This window comes from Melospiza georgiana, chromosome 7 (assembly GCF_028018845.1).
Source record: "Melospiza georgiana isolate bMelGeo1 chromosome 7, bMelGeo1.pri, whole genome shotgun sequence".
In the NCBI taxonomy this organism is placed as follows: domain Eukaryota; kingdom Metazoa; phylum Chordata; class Aves; order Passeriformes; family Passerellidae; genus Melospiza; species Melospiza georgiana.
The window spans coordinates 35030920-35052187 of NC_080436.1; the positions used below are offsets into that span (position 1 = coordinate 35030920).

At 39.4% G+C, this 21268-nt stretch overlaps 1 protein-coding gene across 3 annotated transcripts in view; it reads left to right on the forward strand.

Moving 5' to 3' along the window:
- THSD7B (thrombospondin type 1 domain containing 7B) overlaps window positions 1–21268 on the forward strand; it is a 298829-nt gene that overhangs the window by 189268 nt on the left and 88293 nt on the right. For all 3 annotated transcript variants that reach the window (XM_058027753.1, XM_058027754.1, XM_058027755.1), the window contains exons 14-15: window positions 13668–13862; window positions 17928–18191. In XM_058027753.1, coding sequence (XP_057883736.1) covers window positions 13668–13862; window positions 17928–18191 — 459 coding nt within the window. The remainder of the gene's footprint in view (window positions 1–13667; window positions 13863–17927; window positions 18192–21268) is intronic.

Here is a 21268-nt window from a genome sequence, read left to right on the forward strand (position 1 = left end):
AAATTTCATCTCAGGATTTGCTCAGAAGATAAACTAGACTCAACAAAGAAGCTAATGCAAAAATAAGCTATTGCAGTGGCATCAATGAACAGATACAATAAGCAAATAAGCAATTTGCAGATAGAGAGTCAACATCCCATGAAATGTTTATAAAGGTAATATTTAAGATCTCATAAAATCAAATTGTATTCAGATACAATAACAAAATTCAGTAATAAAACAATGGTGAATAGTCAGAGATTATCATAAAGCAAAAGGCTGTATTCCATTTCAGAGGTTTCCTTTAGTGCTAAGCATTCTATGTGTTTTTATGTCAACTCCACCCAATCTTTGCATACCCAGTTACTCCTGGTTAGAGTGTGCACATCTGAATCAAACTCCTGAAGGCATGTGCTTTTTGGTGCAATATAATTTAATTACTAAGGATGTCATTTGGGATTCATGGTGCTGAGCATTTTTAGGACTTTTGTCCTCAAGGGAACAAACTATTCTAAAATAAGGCCATTGTTCTTTTTATTTCACTGTGTCCATCAACCTAGTACAGAGAGAAAGTTGATGTATTTAATTTTTTCATTTTTTTGGCATAGCTGTCCCAATTGTTTTTGTGCAAATCAAAAATAAGCTGATGTTTGCCTCTGACACATGGAGATCGGTTCCTCTGAGTTTGCTAGAGCCAGGATTCATTAGAGCAGACACTTTTGGAGTAGCTGGTTTATCCTTGATAGCCCTTTCCCTGTGAGGAAATCCACTCCCAGGAGTGCAGCTGTCCTGGCCTGGGGAGGATGGTGAGAGCCTGGGCCAGGTTTCCAGGGGGTGGTGGCACAGTGCAGGGTGTCTGGCTTTTTCCAGGACATTTGCAGGAGGATCCTTTGTTCCATTGCTGTTTCTGATTTTGCATGTTTGTGCTGCAGCCTTCTGCTAATCCACAGGAACCTGACCTAATTTTCACCTTTTTTGTTGTTGTTGTAGTTCCAAGGGCAGTGAATAACTTTTGGCTGAGCTCAGCTGATCTCTCATACTCCAGATTATCCCCATTGTGGTTGTGCCCATTCCCATCATAGGAGAGCTTTCACTTTGGTTTTTCTCTTTTTTTTCTGAGCTGCACCTTTCTTCAGTTTTCCCTGCCAGCCCAGCTTTCCAGCATGCCTTACTAAGTTTTAATGCAAATATGTTTATATGAATGTGTTTGTCTGCCTGCCCAAACCAGCTGGCTTCTGCTCATGGTTTACACTCTATGCTGAGTGAAATTTACTCTGTCTCCACCCTGACACGCCAAATTTTACCAGTCATTCTCTAGAAACTGTTTCAAAGATGGAAAAGGTGTAAAATTTCTAGATAAAATACTTTGCACCATCATTTACATGCTGTTACAGAAGTGCTGTACCCCCTTATGTTACTATTCCAGTCATGTGAATTCACCTGTTAAATATTGGCTGCAACAGGGTTTCACCCCAAAAAACATGTTAGTGTGATAACTGTGTAAAAATTTTTAGTCTGTTTTTAATTAAATATGTTCATATTGTGACACCTTAGTTATCTGAGATGAACAGTGATGCGAAGATGATGGAGGAGCCATCACAGTTTGGGAGAGGGATTTAGGTGTCTCACCTGGCACTGCCTCTGTATTTCACAGTGTGGGTACATTGGGCAGCCTGTGGGGCACAAAATTCAGGTCCCACTTTTTTATTTCCTCATGTAAGTTGCTCTGAGAAGAGTTGTTTAACACTGGTATCAGGTGACTGTTTGCTGTTTATTCAGTGTTTTTGTAGGTGCAGGAGATTTTTGGCTGATAAAAAATAATTTGATTTTGGGAGGTGATTCTATTCAATGTGTTTGTTTGAGGTTGTTGCTGAAGACTCACACTGTAGCTGTAATAGAAAGTGTATTAAACTGCTTTTTAAACATATACAATAGAAAGGTAGATAAGCATTAGAGAGTTAAACATTTCCTCACTTCTTCACAATCTTTGCTCATTCTTTTGCTATGAGAGAATCAATCTTACATCTTTTAACTTAGATGTAACCCATGTCCTTACTTCCAGTGAACACTTATGTTTTTTAGAATAATTTTATGTAACAATGTGAAACAAGCTGTTGTTATATGGGACAAGGTAGGATACAAGAATCTGTTCAAAGCACCATATGAATCTCAGGGTTTTTTGTGTTTTTACTGTATTGGAAAACATGGGAGTTTCATCAAGACTTCTCATTTATTGATAGACACATCAGTGTCGGTAGCTCATTTTTTTCCTTTTATTAGGAAAAATTGCATTTACTAAGTTGAGCAGAGAAAGAGATTACATCCTGTGTATGTAGTTTATACAAGTGCACAGTTCTCTTCACTCCCAGGAGATAATGGGGTTTGGGGTGGGATTTTTTAAAATTTCAGTGTATTTTTACAGTTCTATGAGTACCTAGGACAGTGGGTTAATAGTTAAAATAGCCATTTTTTGCATTCCTTTATGATTTTCAACAACTAGAGAAAAACTGTTTTTCATCTTGATGTAATCAGTAACTCTACCAACAGTACTTTTGATGCCTTTTCTTTACCTTTAGATGAAGTTCAATTTTCTATGTGTTAACCATACACATTCAATATACGGTATTTAATTTAATTTAGGATTATTCTTTTACTTTGGAACCTTACATGGAAGGCTGTGAGGATGTCTTTGGTTCACACACCAAATGCTTTATGAGACAAAAAAGTAATTCAGGCTCTGTAGTCACCATGCTACGTAATGACTGAGTCATAATTTTGAATTGACAGTCAACATATATTAAATCAGATCATCTGTTTGAAACAGTTGTATTTCATAAGCTGTAGCTGACAGTTTATTATCTTATCTGGGAGAACTCCTTTCTTCCTTCATCTTGCCTCAAAACTAATAGCCATGGAACTGAACTTTTGGTACAAGTCAAGGTCACAGCTTTGGAATAAAGTTATATATGGGAATTGCCTGTCTTCATGTTGAAAAGGTGAGTAAATCAAAAGTACTGATATGGTAATCTTGCAGTGTGTTCTCTTGCATTTTATTGAAACAAAATAAGAAGTTTTCTTGACTTTCAAAAACTGGTCTTGATGAAACTTTCTTTAGAAAGCATCTTAATAAGCCTATTTCAAAATGCCCTTAAAAAATAAATTTAAAAAAATCAAGAATGGCAGTAAATTATAAGATGTGTACCTATATATCTTGATGCCAGATCACTCAACTTTTCTGGAAGGACGGGAATCAGGAGCTTGAGGGTGTGATCCTCTCTGGGTGGAAGAGGTGTGCTTGGAGTTGAGCAAGGGACTGCTGGATGCTCCCAGCCTGTCAGACTCCAGTTCCCATTCAGATTCTTTATTATTTTTCTATGTTTCATCCTTTCCACTGCTGGGTTTTTCACTGAAATTTTGAACTGTGGGCAAAATTATTTTCAAAAACTGGCTCTCATTCAATTCCTTCTTACCCCCTTTTTTTAAGTACACAGCAGTGAGATCTGCTGATGTGAGCTGAAGAGTCAGTAAAATAGAAATCAAATCTGCCTCCGAGGATCTTCCTCTTCTTTATTTGTTGATCCAAACTTTCCAGCTTAATCAATTTCTCTCTTATTCCTTGTTGGCACCAACCTTATAGGCCTGAAAGAAGGCAGTGGTTTTCATTGCTTCTAGTATGTTGTTGCTAAATTGTTCATTAATTTGCAGTGAAGAGCCTGTATATTATATACACACATACAATCTCCATACTTCCCCATTAGTGCTGCCTTGATCAGTTGAAAAGTAGTGTTGCAGTCAAGGGGTTTTTATGGGGAGGTGGTGGGGGAAGAAAAAAATGTCTTAAATGGCAAGATTTTTTTTTTTTCTGAAATGAATTATGCATTATTCTGAGTAGGTGAGGACCGTGGATGAAATATTGGCATTTAATAATGTAATGCCAGAACCTCCTGGCATAAAGTTCAGCAGCTAGACCAATATTTAAACTGTTGAGCAACGTTATTGCTCTACTAAACCTCATCACTTCACATTTCTCTCTGCAAGAGCTACTATTGCCTCAGGCTGTAAATGGAAGATGAGATTTTATTATAAGTCTCCTGGATTAGGTACACAGGAACCACACTGGTTGACACTGGCTTTGATATATATGAGCAAAAGTTTATATAGTCATTTTTGCTGCGTTTCCATTCTAAAAGTTAATTAACTGATAAGATATAACCCTGGAGCGTGGGCCTTCTGACAGGACAAGACAAAGGTTTAGAGAAAAATTGAGACAAAGTTCTGATACAATGAATGATGGAGGAAAGGAAAAATGCCAGTGCAGTAGCTCAGAGAATGTCTCACTTCGGTGTAGCTGTACAATCTGAATTTATTTGCCTGTGCCATGTCAAACTTGCTCATAGAAACAAATTACTATGAATTCCTGCTATGCTGTATTTATGCTTTCATTATAGCAACAGCAAGAGTTGTTCTCCCAAGTACAGCACATTTGTATGGAAAGTTCCCTTTCCTCTGGGCTTCTGATGAATTAAAAAGCTGCTATTTACTGTTTCTTTGAAATACACAGTTAAAATTCCAAATATCAGTTCTTGCTTCTGAAAAGGAAATGTGATGTGAATCGTGATGAATTTTCAAAGTATTCAGCTGGTTTTGCATTGAATTTTGTTTCCTAAATAACTTATACTAAAATGGAAGAAATAATTACCTCTTTGGGAAGTTTTGGAAGTCCCTCTGGTTATGTTCCCTTGTTTTTAAGCGTCATGGTGGTGCTGGGCATGACTGGAGATAGAATTTGTTCCCTCTTCAGGGAGGGAAGGGTCAGATGTTCCTCTGGGGTTCGTGTCACTGAGGCAGCCTCAGGTCTGGGTGTGCTCCTCAGGGATGCCCTCCCTGGCTGGGTCCTGCCTCTCTAGAGGGGAGCACAGCCCCTGCTGCTGCTGTGTGTGTGGACAGGGCTGGGAGGGGAATTTCTGCTCTTAGAGGAGGTGGAAGCTGATGATAAATCCTTGTGGCCCAGCCGCTCTGAAATGAGCATGCGAGGTAAATGTGGGTCTGCTGTTGTTGCAGTGGTGCAGTGTGAATAGCCACCTCCACTTCTACAAAATTTTATTCCAATTTAATTTCCAAAGATGACCTTCCCCTGCTTTAAGTGCTCCTCAATTTGAAGCTCTGATCTTGTAATGACAGTTGGTAGAAACCTTCTGCATCAGGAAAGATTCACACAGAGAGCAATTTTATGGGGGAAACTGCTCTGAGCTCCAACAAAGATGAACAAAACTTCACAGGTGAAAAGAAGGTATAAGCTGAGAGTCTAACTGGTGATTTATTATAGCCAAGATTAAAATGATTTGTACTGGAAAGACTGTAATAAAAGAAAATGCAGCATAGTGCAGTGTCCCAGGCTGTGGTTGCCTGGAATGAAGATTACTAATCCTAATAATCTTTCAGCAGGGTGGAAACTATTTCTAGGTCTGATGCAATTTATGTTCTATTGTATTAATTTATTTTTTTTGCATTTGATTGCTTTTTTCAGTTAAGTAAGCCATCAATTCTATTATCTGTACCAATGGTAAAGGAATCATGATAGAGAACTTTCTGTGTCCAAATGTTGCATTTGGTATACATGATTAATCCTATTGTGATCAGTGTTTGGATTGTGTAATTTCTTCAGAAACAAATGCTTGCAAACAAATGTTTTATTCATAGAAGAATCATTAAAAAGAAAATATAATAGGGTCTGTTGTTTTCCTGTTGAAATAATTGTGAGTTTTCCCATTGTTTCAGCAATAATGCAATCTGCTTTATAGCCCCCCCAATTATAACAAGTTAGTGAAAATTTAAGATGAGTAGCAGCAGCCAAATAAGAAATGTTTCTATTTTTTCTGCCCATAAGAAAGGAAGAGAAGATCATTGCATGAAAACCTCCAAGTCCTGTAAGATATCTCCCTTTGCATCTTCTCTGATCTTCTGCCTTGTTTTTAAGAGATGAGAAGGAAAAAACAGATAGTCCCTTTAGATCTGTTAGCTTCAAAAGAGAAGTAAAAGGGAATGTACTGGCAGTGAGAATGGTCTGAACAGCAAACTTGAAGGAAGATGGGTGTAATTATTTTTATTATTTTTAAGAGGCAAAGCTATTGGATCTCTTCATTCACACATGAAGTTCATTTAGCATGAGCCAGGTGAAATACCACTCCTAATACTTATGGAAATCAGGGTCTTTTGTATACCCAGTTTCAAAATGCAGCCTTCTTGGACTATTTGTCTCTCCTGGAGGATTTGGGTGTCTTTGTCTTCTTTTTTTTTTGTTTGTTTTTTTTTTTTTTTTTTTTTTGTTTTTTTGTTTTGTTTTTGTTTTTTCCTGATGAAGAATGGATTCCCTGACATAGGGTTTCGAAAAAACACTTTTCCCCTGCACAGTAGAAATGTTGGGGAAAAAGTAGGAAAAGCCATTCTGGATGGATAATTTACATATTATGTACATATGCATGGAACTCCCACACATCAGAGTGTGACTCTGCTCTTCCTGGGATTCCAATCTGCGTATTTAGTTTTCCCACTGGGTAAATCTCCTGAAAACTCTCAAACATTTCATTTTTCAAGGCTGTAGGAGGGAAATTTTTCACATTCTCTTTCACTTTCTCACTGCCTCTGTTACCTTTAATCTAAATACAGTGTCTTTACTGTACTTATGCTGTGCTGACCCTTGAATCTCAAGTCCAGTATCTTTATTTTTCTCTCATGAGGTGGACAATATTGTATGATGGCTGAAAGATACTTAATTTAGATAACATGAATTATTTGAGTATGCGTTTTTATTAGTTTCAGTCAAAGTAATTTCAGTTGCATTATCAGTTTTAGACTGGAGATGTGTAGCCAGACTTCAGACCTCAATGCATTTAGTATTCTTATCTATTATTTTATGGTAGAAAAGTGATAGTTAGAGTGGAAAGTTTTATGCAGGACCATATATATAAAATCCACTGGTATTTCAGAAAACTTTGAGAGCACTTTCCATGAAGTGAATGTAGATTAGGATGAGTTGAAAAGCTGTTGAAAGGCCTGTGTATGTCCCAGTAGCTTTAGCTGCTGGTCCTGAACAAGGGGGCAAGAGCAGTGTGAGTTTGGAATACCAAAATGGGAAGAGCCGGAGCTGGGGAATGGGGAGCTGAGGAGGAAAGGTGCACTCAAGTCTTGAGGTGTTACCTTGCACCATCATATTTTAAATCTAATGTTGGAGCAGTTGTGAATATGTGGGTGTATTAGTGTTGTTCTGGATTTAGTATCTGTGCTTCACTGCAGAGGAAGTCAGTGTTTGCCTAATCAGCTGAGTAATTTTCCAACTTGAGTTACTAGAAATACTGTAATGTTGTGTTTGTTTTCCATTTTCTCTCTCTCTCATGTTATTTGGCATATTTGATTCTCTGTATTTACTGTCATCTCAATGCATGTATTTATAGCAGGATGGCTTAGTCTTATTTTCAAGTTGTGCAATAAATAATTCATCTTAAATATAACTTGATGATAGGCGCTACAAAGAAATTGAACTCGAGCAATTTTGGTAATTGTGGGCCACAGAAAGAGGAAAAAAATTAACATGTTTTTGTATTTTATGTTCTCAGAAAGGACCATAATTTCTATCATTAATCATCTAATGCACTTCCATTGATTTTCTTTTTAATAGAAAATGAAAATAAAAGCAATTCAAAACCTATAATAATGTTTGGGGGAAAAGGGAAAAATTGTGAAAGATTCTTTAGACTGATTGCATAATGTAGAAGCACTCAGATTGCAGCTATTCTCTGGACAAAGTAAATTTGAAACATTAAAAACTCATATTATTTTGCCTTCCTGGCCAGGCAGAGTCTGAACCACTTAGAATATGAAAACGCTTGTATAAAAATAGTGCTCAGCATTAATTTATCAATCCTGTGTTCTGCATTCAGTGTGTGGGTGGGAGGAGGAATGGGCTTTACAGCAATGCACTTTTCTCTTATCTCCTCCTCAAACAGTGGGCAGCTGTGGCTCACACATGAGGAAAAATAAAACCTCAAGTCACACAGCTTGGCAAAATTGACATGTGCAGCTCAGCCCTTACAGCAGTTCAGATCCTGTATTCCGAACCAAATAATCAATCACCCACTCCATGAGTATCAAATAAAAATTGCACTCTGAGGAGTTATTTTAGATGGAACAGAGATGAGTCCAGTTGAAGGCATTAAATGGTGCCGGAGGTGCCCTCCCACCATGCTGGCCCTCAGCTGCAGCTGGAACTCCTTCTGTGCCTACATTAACCCCATGCACGTGTTACTGTGGAAAGGCTGCAGAGAGAAACCAGCCTAAAGAGCAGCCACAACATGGACCTTTATCTTGAGAAGGATGTGCACAGTTTTGCATTCTGTTTGATCCTCCTTAATTCTATCCCAAACTTCTCCCCTTTCCCATTACAATCTCTTCTCCATGCTGATGCTCTGTGCCTGACTTTTCTGCCCATTTCTTCCCTGACCCCTTTTCATGCAAATCATTTCAGTTGCTTTCCTTTATCTTTCAGTTGGTATTTACCATCTTTATTGCATCCCAAGCTCATCTCGGGCTCCCCTTGTTTGTTTATAGAGCCTGTTGGTTGGGATCTGTGTTTATTCAGTGCTTTGTTTGCATGGTGGAATTTGTCAGCCCTTTAGCACTTCTGTCAATATCATTAATAATTACAGAATGGGAAACTGGTGACCTCAGAGACAGTTTTCCTGCTGAATAACTAGTTGTCCCAGCTCTTCCTCAGTTATTTGTACGAGATTTGTGTCTGTGATGTCCTTGCTGGCATCATTTGTTCTTTTTCTCAGACTTGCTTTTAGTGGTTATCTTATGGAGTGTTCTGTAAGTCCAGACTTTGGACACACTTCATGGCAGGGAGTACTGCCATTCAAAGGGGCTACCACAGGGATGGAGTTAAGTGTATGTTTATTTTCTTATAGAATCAGGACTTTAAACTTCAACCTGTGTCTCAGCTGAGCCTTGTCTTATGTCTTCTACTCTGTCTGATTCTGGCCTGCTAGAATTAGGGGTTGCATTAACATACCAATAATAGTGTAAATGTTCCACCTGGGATTCTGAAGAAACTTGTTCTAAGTATGAAGGAGCATCAGTATAGAAAATAAATGAGATCATCACGAGTTATGGGAGTATACTTATAGTAAGCATGCCTAGACCCTTATGGTATTTTATTCTTTGGTTTTCTAATATATTATCTCAAGTTCTTTTTCACTTCCCAGTAGTGATATGTGTAAGCAATGATGTGTTCTCTCATTACATTGAGGGATACCAAGAATAATTATGCAACAGAAATGAGGCTTTTTCTGAACAAGAGGGTAAAGAGCTATATTAAAATAATAGCTTTGACTTTACATGCTGGCTTTGATTTTTCAACAATTCTTAGAATTTGAAGACAGGGAAGATTATGACCTTATTTTGCCTACACCTCTTGGCATTAAAGCTCTTGTCTAGCCTCATAGCTCATCCTATTGTTCCTATACTAATTCCAGTCATTTCATTTGCCCTACTGCATAGCTTTAGTTTTAGTGTTTGGCCTGAGTGTACCTTCCTGGAATTATCAGTCATGGTTTTCAGATGTCCTAATGACATTTAATTCCAGAGTTTTGAAAACACAAATTTACTTTTCTCAAATTGAAAGTGCCATGGTACAATATAATTTTACTGGTTTATAGTTGATACTCTCAGTCTTTAGCTTTTTACCCTTTGGAATCTGTTGGAATGCATTTTTAAAGGAGAATTGATTGTAACTTAGGTAAATGAACATGATTACAGAGGCTGTCTGTAATTGGATTTTTACTTAAGAGGAATTAAATTTATGTTATATTTCCTTATTGGAGGCAGTGCTGTGCCTGTACTCTTTCATTCTCAATACAATTCCTTTTTTTAGGATCATCTTCAATGCTCTTATGCCAGGCATGATCACCTGACAGCACCTGAGTCCCCTCAGTTTGATGCTGACACCCTGCTTTGGTGATGCTGTAACATCATCCAAGGATGCCTTCAGTGCCTCTGCAATCTGACAGTGTGCAAACATTTGATTTCACCATCTAAAAGTTTATAGGAGAAGTGTCTGTTATTTACTTTCAATTTAGGAGAAATGTAGTTACAGAATGTAGCTCCCATATGCTTGTGTGTGCCATATGCTGAGATGCTGGCACGCAGACACACTCTTGTGGGTGGGAATGCACAGCCAGAAGACAGAGACTGTCACACTGCATATCCCCTTAGCAGTCCTTGCTCAGTCTCCTGGCAGGGCCCTGTAGCAGCAGAAAGGGAAATTTGCTCCCCAAGCTCTACATTTAACACTTGACTTAAGCCTTGAAGCAAAGCATGCAGCTGTTTTCATTGCTCATATTTATTGCTTTGTTGTGTTGGCACCTTCATAGGTGCATCCACCCAGTCTGCTAAACAATTCCAGCCCTTCCCTGAATAAAAGTTATTTTCTTTCAGTCTCTTAAACCTGGCTACCTTTCATTTTAATTCATGAACTCATGGTTATTATTACAAGAGAAAGTGTTTTGGTTTTTATTTTTTTTGTGACAGCAGTTCTTTTTATATCAGTGGAAGAATTGCATTAAAATGCCATGCCATAGTGTGGCCCCAAGTGTTTAATTCCAGTTGGTGGGGTTGACTGGTGGTAATAAAAAAGAATAGTAGGAGTTCAAGAGGAAATCCTGCATTTCCTCTCTTGGTGGGAATGAATATTATAATTTGAAAGCCTTTATCTGGTAGTGTCCGATTATTAGCAGTTTTTGTCATGTGTTTGTGTCCATTTTAAATGCTTTAGAGATGGTAGAAATCACACATTATGCCTAGGAGGGATTTGTTACTGTGATTTTTTTTCTCAGTGCATAGGACTGCAAATGGACTGCATTTGCTCTCTGGGGGTATCCTGCTTGAAAAAACAAAAGAAATGTTGACATAACAGAAATAGCTTTGCGGTATGAGTTTATTTAAAACCATTGTGACAGAACTGAGGATTAAGGGGAAATATTTTTTATGCAGGATAAACCACATATGAGCCAAACCAATCAGTAGTTTGAAACCACTGAGGATAAATAATTTTATTTTCCTGAAGGTTCACTGAAAACAAATTTCTCTCATTCTCTTTCCAGAACTGCCTGTATATGAAAATATTTTTCTCTTAGAAGTTAAAGCTAAGTAAACTGGGAAGTTTGCAAGAAGCAAAAATGAGGGGATTGGTTTCTGATGGAGCCACTGGAGTTGGGTTCATTTTCTCTTCTGCTTTCTGCCTGCCCCTTCCCCATCTGTTAAAATGCCCTAATGGGCTTTTGCTTTATCATTTTGTTTATTTTAACAATTCATGCAGCTCACCTCAAGCCAGGTTTTAAGCATGTAGCAAGAGTCACGGGAGATCCTCCTCCTCCCCTCCTTTAGGGGTTATTTCTCTTATCAGAGTATACATTAGACATTATTTTCAGCCCCTTCTTGTCTCCATGTTTATACATATCTAATTCACTATATTATTTGTTACTTTAACTTTCCTCTCTCATGTTTCGATTGTCAATAATTTCTTTAAGCTCCATAATCTCTGTCAAATATTTGCCCTGATTTCATATGTCCTTATATATATATATAGTTCTATTTTAGCATCCAAATAGGCTCAGTGAACTTGGTGAATTATTTGAATCCTTAAAATTGTGGCCGTTTGTGCAGAAGTTGAGGCGGTTAGACAATAACTGATCACAGCAGTGGGGTGTCTGGTTTAACATCGATACCTAGAACTTCTATTGCTTGTCCTGACATCATTAACAGTGTCAGGAATGAGCTGTGCTTTTCTGGCAGCTCCTGCTGAGCATGGCTGTGGGGTGGTTTGCTCTGGAATCACAATTCCTGCTGTGTGGGGCTGGCAGTGGAGGACGATGTTCATGTCCCTGCCAGCCGCCGTCGCGATGCTGAGGAGATGCTCTGCATCCCCTTGGCCACACCTCACGTGGTCACAGCTGTGTGGCCAAGCCTGGGGTGTCCTTGCTGAAGGTAATGAGGCCACACAGACCTTGGCCACCAGAGTCTCTCACCTGTTTAACCTTCCTGAAGAGGGCAATTAGGCCGTGTCCTGCACAGAGCTGTGACCTCTGTCCTGTAATTAGGAGGGGAGGGCTCCAGGCTCACAGCTGGAGCTGGGAAGGGTCACAGCATTGGAAGTGAAAGGCAAGGATCAGCAATTTAGAGGTGGTCATTAATATGCTGATTTGCTGTCACTTGGGTCTAAAGAGACATTTAACAATTGCTTGCCTTTTGCATGCTCTTCAAAATGCTGATTTTTTTCCATAGAATCTAATTACATTTTAATAAGATGTTTTTGTATTTCCAGGTGGTTGCTAACCCATTCCTTTCTCCCATACAGTGCTATAGTTAAAACCCAAAAATCATGTGTATTCATTGCAGAGTTACACCCCAGTAAATCCTTTAACTGTAAGAAAACAGAGTTGTTTTTACCTTTCTTTTCATACACTCTTACTCACATTATATGCTGGCAACAAGGAAAATATATGCAGCCTCAAAAACCTGAATTATTTAGCAATTGTCATAAAATAATATCGCAGGTTGTTAAAGTTAAATAATAAAATCTGTATGAAATAACTTCATCCTTAGTAGTTTTATGATGCAATGTGTGGACTTGCCCAGAATCAGAGAGCCCAACATGACTAAAATCTCATGGCCAAATTCAGTTCATTACTCTGTCCCTGAGTTTATTACCTTAATCAAGTCATGACCTGCCTTTGCTTTGTTTAACCTGCACTGGAGGATATAAATAGCCTATAATCTTGGAGGTTTTATGAGAATTAATTATTATTAATGAAATGAAAGACTCCATGATGTGCAGGCTATTTTTATTTATTATAATTACTTACTATTAATTCACTGAATTTAGCAAGTTTTATCCTAGGTTTCCTGTGACTCAGATTCATACATTGAATACTTTTGTTCTCTATCATGGCTATACAGTACCAATATCCACTGTGAAAAATTAATTATTACTTCTAAAAAAGGACAGCAGACAAAGTGGGAGAGTATAAGAGGAATCACAATATTTAGGGAGCTCAATGTGGGGGGGACAGATCTGGTACTTACACCTTGCTGAAGGAAGCATTTAGCTGTGGCATCTACTGAGTCACTCCTTTCATCTGAAATATGGAAGAAATGATGGTTTTGGAAAAAGAAGCTTTCTTTTATAGTTTTTAGGGGCTTTTTTTTTTTTTTTTTAACCACAGTTTCAATTCCATGAGTAGCAAGCGCATCACAGCTTGTGTATCCTGGCCTCGACCAAATATGTTTTCTGGCTCATGGCCACAGTGTTACCTATTTTCTTGCTTGATTGTACAACGTATCATTGGTTAAAGTGTTCCCACAACCTTTAAAATGACTGCTCCTTGAGAATATTGAGTTTATATCATCATTTAGATAACACACTGGTCAAACAAGAACGTGTCTTTATGGTTTAGTGAAGCTTCACTCACTGAGTGACACACGAACAATGCCCTAAAACCAAATCAGCTTTATCCTGTTAATCCAGGGGAGTGAGTCTCGCACAGAACACCAGGACTGACTGCCCAGAGTGTAATGCAGTAAATATATATATGAGAACTTAAGGCTTTCTGTGTTTTCTGTGCCCTTGCTTGCAGCTGTGACGTGCCTGTCGGAGCAGGGCGGCTCTGCTGCCGTCGGGGACTGCGTGCGGTGGGCAGGAGCCATGCCAGCCCTGGTCCAGGAGTGCCACATTCCCTGCAAGGATGACTGCACTTTCACCCCCTGGTCTAAATTCACAGCCTGCTCCTCTGACTGTGACACAGTCAGGAGCAGGAGGCGCTCGCTCACAGGTATAATCTTTTACAGTATTTGTCTGATTGGGAATAATGCCTCTGCAGTGTTGGAGTGGTGGGAAAATCCAGAACATCCTTCATTACTTTTTCATCTGGCACTGATCATTGCCAGCCTTATACACATTCCAGTACAAGAGAAGTGCAGAAAAGGTATAAAGGTTTTAAATGTAAACCAAATTAAACAGGGACCAGGCTTTGTGCAAGTTTATCTGACCTATTAATCTGGGAAGCATGCAGAAAATACATATACAGGAGTACAAATCAGTGTGATTTTCTGGAGGAAGTTTAAAATTGGGAGTTTTGTGCTCAGCGGTATGCCCCAGTTCAACAGGGCAAATTAATACCATGAATAAAGAAAACCCAGTACCATTAGAGCAGCTTTGTTTGATCTTTTACATGTGTTCATTAAACTCACCAGTTCAAACCATTTGATGGATCGGTCTTCCATGCTTGCTGTTGAGGTTTGTTATTACATTATTTGAATGCTGACCAAACTGAAAAGCTTTAAAACTCCTTAATATGAATAGTTTGGAACTGCATGTTTTGCTGGGAGTTGTCTTCCCCCACGTGCATAGTTAAGTAAAAAAGAATTATATTGTGCTTACATGGTTTACAAGAAATTTGCTGTTATTGTTCTTCTCAACAGTCACATCTTTTCATGTTTCTGTGTTGTGTTTGAGAGCTAATATGTACCTGGCTTGAGTTGCTCCTTTAATAGGGATGAAACTTCAAAGATTTTGACTGTGGAGTAGAGTGCTAAAATTGCTGTAAGAATATCTGCTGAGATAAAAGCTGGGACCTGGAGGGCAGTAAAACGTGGTGGCCACCACTGCTCCTTCCTCCAAGACTCACTTGTCCTTGGCTGCATGGCTGTCTTCTTACTCCATTTGTTACTGCTGGAATGTTCTGTATGTTTTGCTAAATAACAATTACAGTACACATTTATGCTGGTTTCAAGCTGCCATTTGTCAGTGTGGCTCATTAAAGGATAAAGATTTCTTTTTCACTAAAACTCTCCAGTATTATACAATGCTCTGTAGTTTCTGGCAAAGAACATATTCTAAAGTGTTCTCTATGCCAGTGCCTGTAGGTTTATAGTAGGAGAAATGCTTGATCCCTAGCAAAATAATAGGTGCCTGGTCTTACAAAAAATATGTAAAAAATAATTAATAATTACTTACAGGTAGTTCTAAATCTGATTTTTCTTTATGAGCATTGTGCAAGTTACAAAACAGTACAGCCCTATCTATCCCCTTTCTTACTCTGTTCTACGTCAGATGGAGATCTGTTCAATTAAGTGGACCAAAAGTGATTTCTAATGCCCAGGTTCTGTTGGTTTGTCTCCTCACCTGCACTGCATTTGTGACCAAGCACCAGCAGTCTCCCCATCCGACCTTGCTGGGTTCCATTTTTCCTGCCAGGATGGAGCTCGTGGTCTCAGCCTGTGGCCAGTGAAGGTGTCCTGAAAAGCAAGTGGTGAACATGCAGTGAATGTCCCAGGTGGGGATGTGACAGTGCCCCAGAGAGGAGAAGGGGACAGCCAAATCAGACACTGGCTTTGGTTTGGCCCCCTCTCAAAAGGGGAACTCAGTGAGACAGGTGCCAACTTGTATTTGCATAAATGCTTCTTGAAAAATAGACACAAGTCTTGAAAAAAATCTCATCTGCAAGAACTCAAAGATTAGGGAAAATGCTATTTTCAAAAGTATTTTGTGATGTTAAGAGACCTTGATCCATTTGCATTTCACCTCTCTGTAAGTGTGCATGAATTGTACCTCTTGTTCATCAACTGCGTGTGTCTATTCTCAAGTGAATGCTTTGGCTTCATTATAAGAGTTCATTGCTAATGTCATTTAATGGAAATCTTCTAATTGTTTGCTGAATATTTGCGTGCTCTCCACTCAATTTTTAATAGTATAATTCATTTTACTTTGTAATTCATCATTGACTCTACATACGAAACTAGTCATTACTTAAGTGAAGGACTTATTACAGAACATATCAAAATTCAAAGACATTATAATGGAAACACCATTTTTAGGTGAGTCTTCAGTTAATTAATACAGTCAGTTAATTCTCTGCATTGTGGATGCAAAGCACTTTCTGTATTTTTAATGTTTTCCATAATTTTATTTACAGTATGTACTACCTGATAATATTTAATATATAATGTTTCTTAGTATTCAGAAATGTAATTAAAAAAGGAAATTCTATTTAATTGATGGGTTTATGTCCTCAAAAAATTTTGGAGATGGTATTTTTAGCAGTGATCTTTAAAGCAGTCTGTAAAGATGATAAAAATATCACTACCACTAATTCTAAAAATATTTCTGTGGGAAGAGTATGGGATCAATGTCACTTTTCCTCTTAAAATAGGGCTTTCATAGCAGCTTCATTTAGGAGGAAGATTCCAACAAAACAGATGGCAGGGCAAGTTGTTAAAAAAAACAATCACATAAGTATGAGGTTATTAACATCCTTACCTCAGTGTGTTGTGCTTCGTGTCATGGTGGCAAAACGTGGGCAAATCCCAAATTCCCATGTTTACTAACACAATGCAGAGCACACAACTGAACATAGAGTTTGTTGCTGCTCATGGCTTCTCAAACAGAAAAGGCTGGAAATGCCATTAGAGAGCTCTCAATCTAGTTAAAGTCTCTTAAAAGACTTTCCTTGAAGTATGGAGAGTTGTACCTGCATTTCCTCATAAATATATTCTTAAAATGTAACCATAGATTTATCTACCAAACTATAAAGATGCTGATTGATTTTTTTTTGGCATGATTTTGTGCTGGCAAATTCTACATTCCCCAGAACTCTGAAAATACCATTTTGAAAGAGCTGGGGCTTGAAGGATGGTGATATTAAGGGTCTACAGTCAGGGGCCTTTCTTTGGCAGGTACATATTTGTATGGAAACAGGCATTGATGAGACCCAGCGTGTCTGGGGTGAAATGGCTCTTGGTTCCAGTCTGGAAAGGGAATTGTTGAGTTACATAACTTATCTTTTGGTTTTAGTATCTTATTTGTGTGCAATGAAGAGAAAACATTTATTCTGGCATCAAAGCTTTAAAAACCTTCTGCAAAACTGTTTTTAGTGCATCCAAGATTCCCAAGGAATATTTTGAGGATGGCATGCAGATACAGTTTGTTGCTGATGCCAAATGCAAAGACATTCCTGAGCTCAGCCAGCATCAAGATTGTTCCACGGCATGCTGGCTGACCTGTGCCAAGAAAAGCATTGATTTTTATCTTTGGAGGCTGTGTACAGACATTTGTTCCCTTGAGCAGTTGTAGGGATGCAGAGAGCTTGAACTGTCTGTTTTGCATTATTTCTTCTTGTACTGGGGACCAACCCCTTCTCATGCCTCGAAGTCCTGCAGGACAAGGGCATGGAGAGTGCAATTGCAGAGAGCTGTACTGTGGGTTTATTTGGATGCTGCTGCTGCTTTCTAAAACTTCTGAAAGAGCTTTCTTTTAAAACCTGTTGAAGGAACAGAGCAAAGGAAAACATGAAAGCAAACACAACCATTGAAATGCTTTCCAGCACTAATAATTCACTGAGGATTATCTTTTTCTGTTTTCTTCAAAGCATGGTTTGTGTGCACAGCTCATCTTTAACTAATTTGTAAAGAAATCTCAAAGAAGTTGTAGCTAATTTAGGGTCCTCCGGAAGTTGTCCTGGCAACCATTGATTGCGAACAAATAGAAAACAATCAATTTATTTCCATCAGATAATTAGGGGAAAATGATATTATATGAAATTACAAAGCAGTTTCTGGGCAGACCATTTCTAGAGTGAGACTTTATATTTTACTCCTTCATCTACCCATCAGAACAATATTTCCAAGTTCTCTGGTTGCCCCTGGAGATAAGTACGTTGTCCTTGCATGCCAGAGCACTGGCAGCAGCTAATAGATGCCTCAGAAACATCCCTGAATATTAACATTCAGATTGTCTTGGTTCTAATGTGTTGAATTCATGCAAGTATAAATACTATGACGTGTTGTTATCAAGAGCAGCAGATGTTGAGCTAACGTGCCGATTCCTGTGGTCGGAACAGGGCGAAGCAGAAAGCGCGACAAATGCCAGAACACGGAACTTTATCCTCAAGTTGAGACGGAGCCGTGCCCCTGCGAGGCGTTCACCTCCCAGCCCCATGGGAATTGGTCTGACTGCATTATCAGAGGGAGTCCAGCCGAGCTGCAGCTGGGAATGGCGGCCCAGGGAGCGGCCAGGGAGTGTGGCCAGGGCGTGCGGCTGCGAGCCATCGCCTGCTACGACAGGAGCGGCAGACTGGTGGAGCCATCTCTCTGTAGCACTTCGGGTAAGGAGTGTAGAACAGCACACAACACCTGTGAATAGCACTCTGTGGCTCACTGGGGAGCTTATCTGAGGTGTGTGCTTGCTGGAATAGCTCTCACAAGTTTGTCCTGGGTGTGGAACACAGTTCTTCAAATATCTACTTATTGCTCTTTAATACTGAGGTTTTCCTCAGTGTAAGGGTCTGCTGGCATTTCTGCTATGAAAATGAAGCACGAGAAGTCTCAGGTTGACTATAGTGCCAGAATACCAGAGACATTTCCCTAAAAATCCCATAAAAGTAAAAGCTTTGGAGGAGGTGTATTTGTTTCAGTCAGCATTTTGTTAGAAGATGTCTCCTACTTTTGCTTTTACTTGTTTAGAAATTTTTATTTCCTTTCACTAAGTTTGGAGGTTTGCATGGTTGTTTTCAATGAAGGAATTTACAATTTTCTAGAGACAATTATATTTAATTACAAAATGCCTGTGATGTCACCTGCTGTCCCTCATGTCAGGCACGCATGGTTTCAGCAACCAATGGTGTCCTCCCACCGTTATGTGCCCATGTTAAGCTCAAATTCACAGAGTGTATTTTCATAAATTCTTAGAGTAGATTCTCATGTCCCTGCTTCCTGGGACACTTACATTTCTTGTATAATCAAGTAACCTATATCAGAAAGAGAACAGAATTAAAATCAAGGACAGCAGGGTGTGTCGTTCCATTTGGGTGTTTTTTCCCATTTTCCATGATATGCAGTCCATTGAATGGTTTAAGTTGGAAGTGACCTTAAATATCATCTCATTTCAGCTCCTTTCCACTCTCCCAGGTTGCTCCAAGCCCTGTCCAACCTGGCCTTGAACACTTCCAGGGATGGGTCACTCACAGCTTCTCTGGGCAACCTGTGCTAGAGCTTCACCACAGTTAAAAATTTCTTCCTGGTATCAAATCTAACCCTGTTAGCTGTGCATTTGAAGCCATTTTTCCTTGTCCTATCACTTATCACAGACATAAGCCTTTATTATAGGAGCGAAATCTCCATCTGGGCTGCCCCCAAACCACTGCTGCTCTCTGACTTCCAGCCAAAAGATTGTCATACAGCGGGCACCACAAATGTTCCTGAGGGTATGAGGGAGCAGAGAAATCAGCTCTCTGGAGGGTCTTCATGATGGGGATCAGCAGCCTGAGCCACGTGTAATAAAAGGAGAAAAACCCTCCACCTTAATGAAGTGATTCAGTCCTGGAGTGAATTCCTCTTGCAGCTGTTGATGGCTGTTCCAGCTGGCTGCACAGGTTCATAAAGCAGCTTTCCATGGTTTGTGTTTCAACAATGTGCTCTTGTACCAACTGATTGTGCCTCTGTGGCCCATGAAGGAGGAGTAGTGTACCTTTCCCCCACATTACCTTTTCTCCTGCAAAAAGGGAGCTGCTGGGTTTTGAAGGTGGGTTTGCCTGTGGCATGACTTGCTCTTTTGAAACACTCAGGGTTTTTATCACTGTTAAAAAGGGGAGGTTGTCTATGCGTGGGGCTTTTCTAAATAACCTTGAAGCCTGTTTTCTGTCAGTGATATTTATGTGGCATTTTTAATGGTCTGGCTTCTCTTAGGGAGGTAGTAGGGAGTGGTAGCTCCAGGGGAATATTGTTCACTTTGTTGTCTTCAGGTTTTTATGTGAGCAAAAATGATTGTGGCACTGCCTTGGCACAGGGCCCACGTCAGAGGCAGAGGGGTGGTCAGTGACTTTGGGCATAGACTGACTAAAAATGGGCAGAAGCTTCACAGGCTCCACTTCTATCACCTGGGACCTGCCTTCCAAGGTTACACAAAGACAAGTCTGATATTTATGGTCTCTAGAGCTGGGAACTTTCAAAATGCACTTCTGAACACCTTATTGAATTAGTGATAGAAACAAATCATTATCCAATTAATAATTAGCAGAATGCTTTTCAACCATAATGGAGAAGAGCAATTTACAGAAGCATGAAGAATTGCTAAGCCCTCAGAAATTATTCATGACAGTGTTTTTTTAAAGCAGCTCAGTTTGTCTTGCTCACCATTAGTATCAGGTGACCTTTTAACATTTGCTGGCTGGCCATGATTATGGCTAATTAATCCATTGTCTTATATATGGAATGCCAATCACGGTGGTGTCTGGGCATTGTTCTTGCTTTATGAGATGGGGATAAGCAGCTTCCTCTTTTACTCCTTTCAGGTCTTCTGACTTCTCTTTGTTTCCTGCTCTTTTCCTTCTGCAGGACAGTGCTTTTCCTTCCTTTCCCTTGAACCAGAACAGAAGTGAGAAGTTGTAAGACTTAGACCTCAGCTTTTTGATGGGTCCTTTTGAAGAACTGCAGAATGTAGAAAGAGAAATGTAGGGATGTAAATTGGCCCTCAAGAGTAGGAGCAAATTTGTCCCAGGTTTGATAATGTCCTGAGTACATGGTGTAGGACAATAAAAATGGTGTAGAACAGAATAGCTTGTAGCTTTTGTGGAGAGCAAACTCTGGGCTTGTGCCTCCTTGCTGCTGTGATTTTCATTTTCCCTGACTGAAACCTTGTGAACTTAAACTTGAGTAAGGTTTATTTCACTTGGTCAATGTGACCTATTATGTGAGAGTATCAAAGTTGTCAAGTGAATGTACCGTTCACTTGAGTCTGGTGTGGAAATAAACTGCTCAGAAGGGTTTTGTTTCTGGGGCCCTGCTCTGACGCTTTTTGCAGTAATTCTGCTTTTGTAGCTTGGAGAGTGAGGGGGGAGCCTAAACAAAAACCCAATTAAGTTTGTTCATCTGTATTTCCTACAAGTTTAGACTCCAACTGTCCTAAGCCTATTATCTACAAATATATTAACCCTTTAAGCATACCTTCCCAACTGGAAATGCACAGTTTCTCCCCATTGGTGTAGTTACTGCAAGCAGATTATCCCAAGGTGCAGAAAGAGTGAAGACAGAGGCATTCCAGCTGTTCCTTTTTGGAAATGCTCTATCTACCTGCCTGAGGTCTGCAGTTTGTTCTGTCCCAGGACCTGAAGCCCAGGCTGGAGGGAGGGACCTCTGCCCTGAGCCACCAGAGCTGAGCAAGCCTGGTGTCAACACTTTGGGTCAG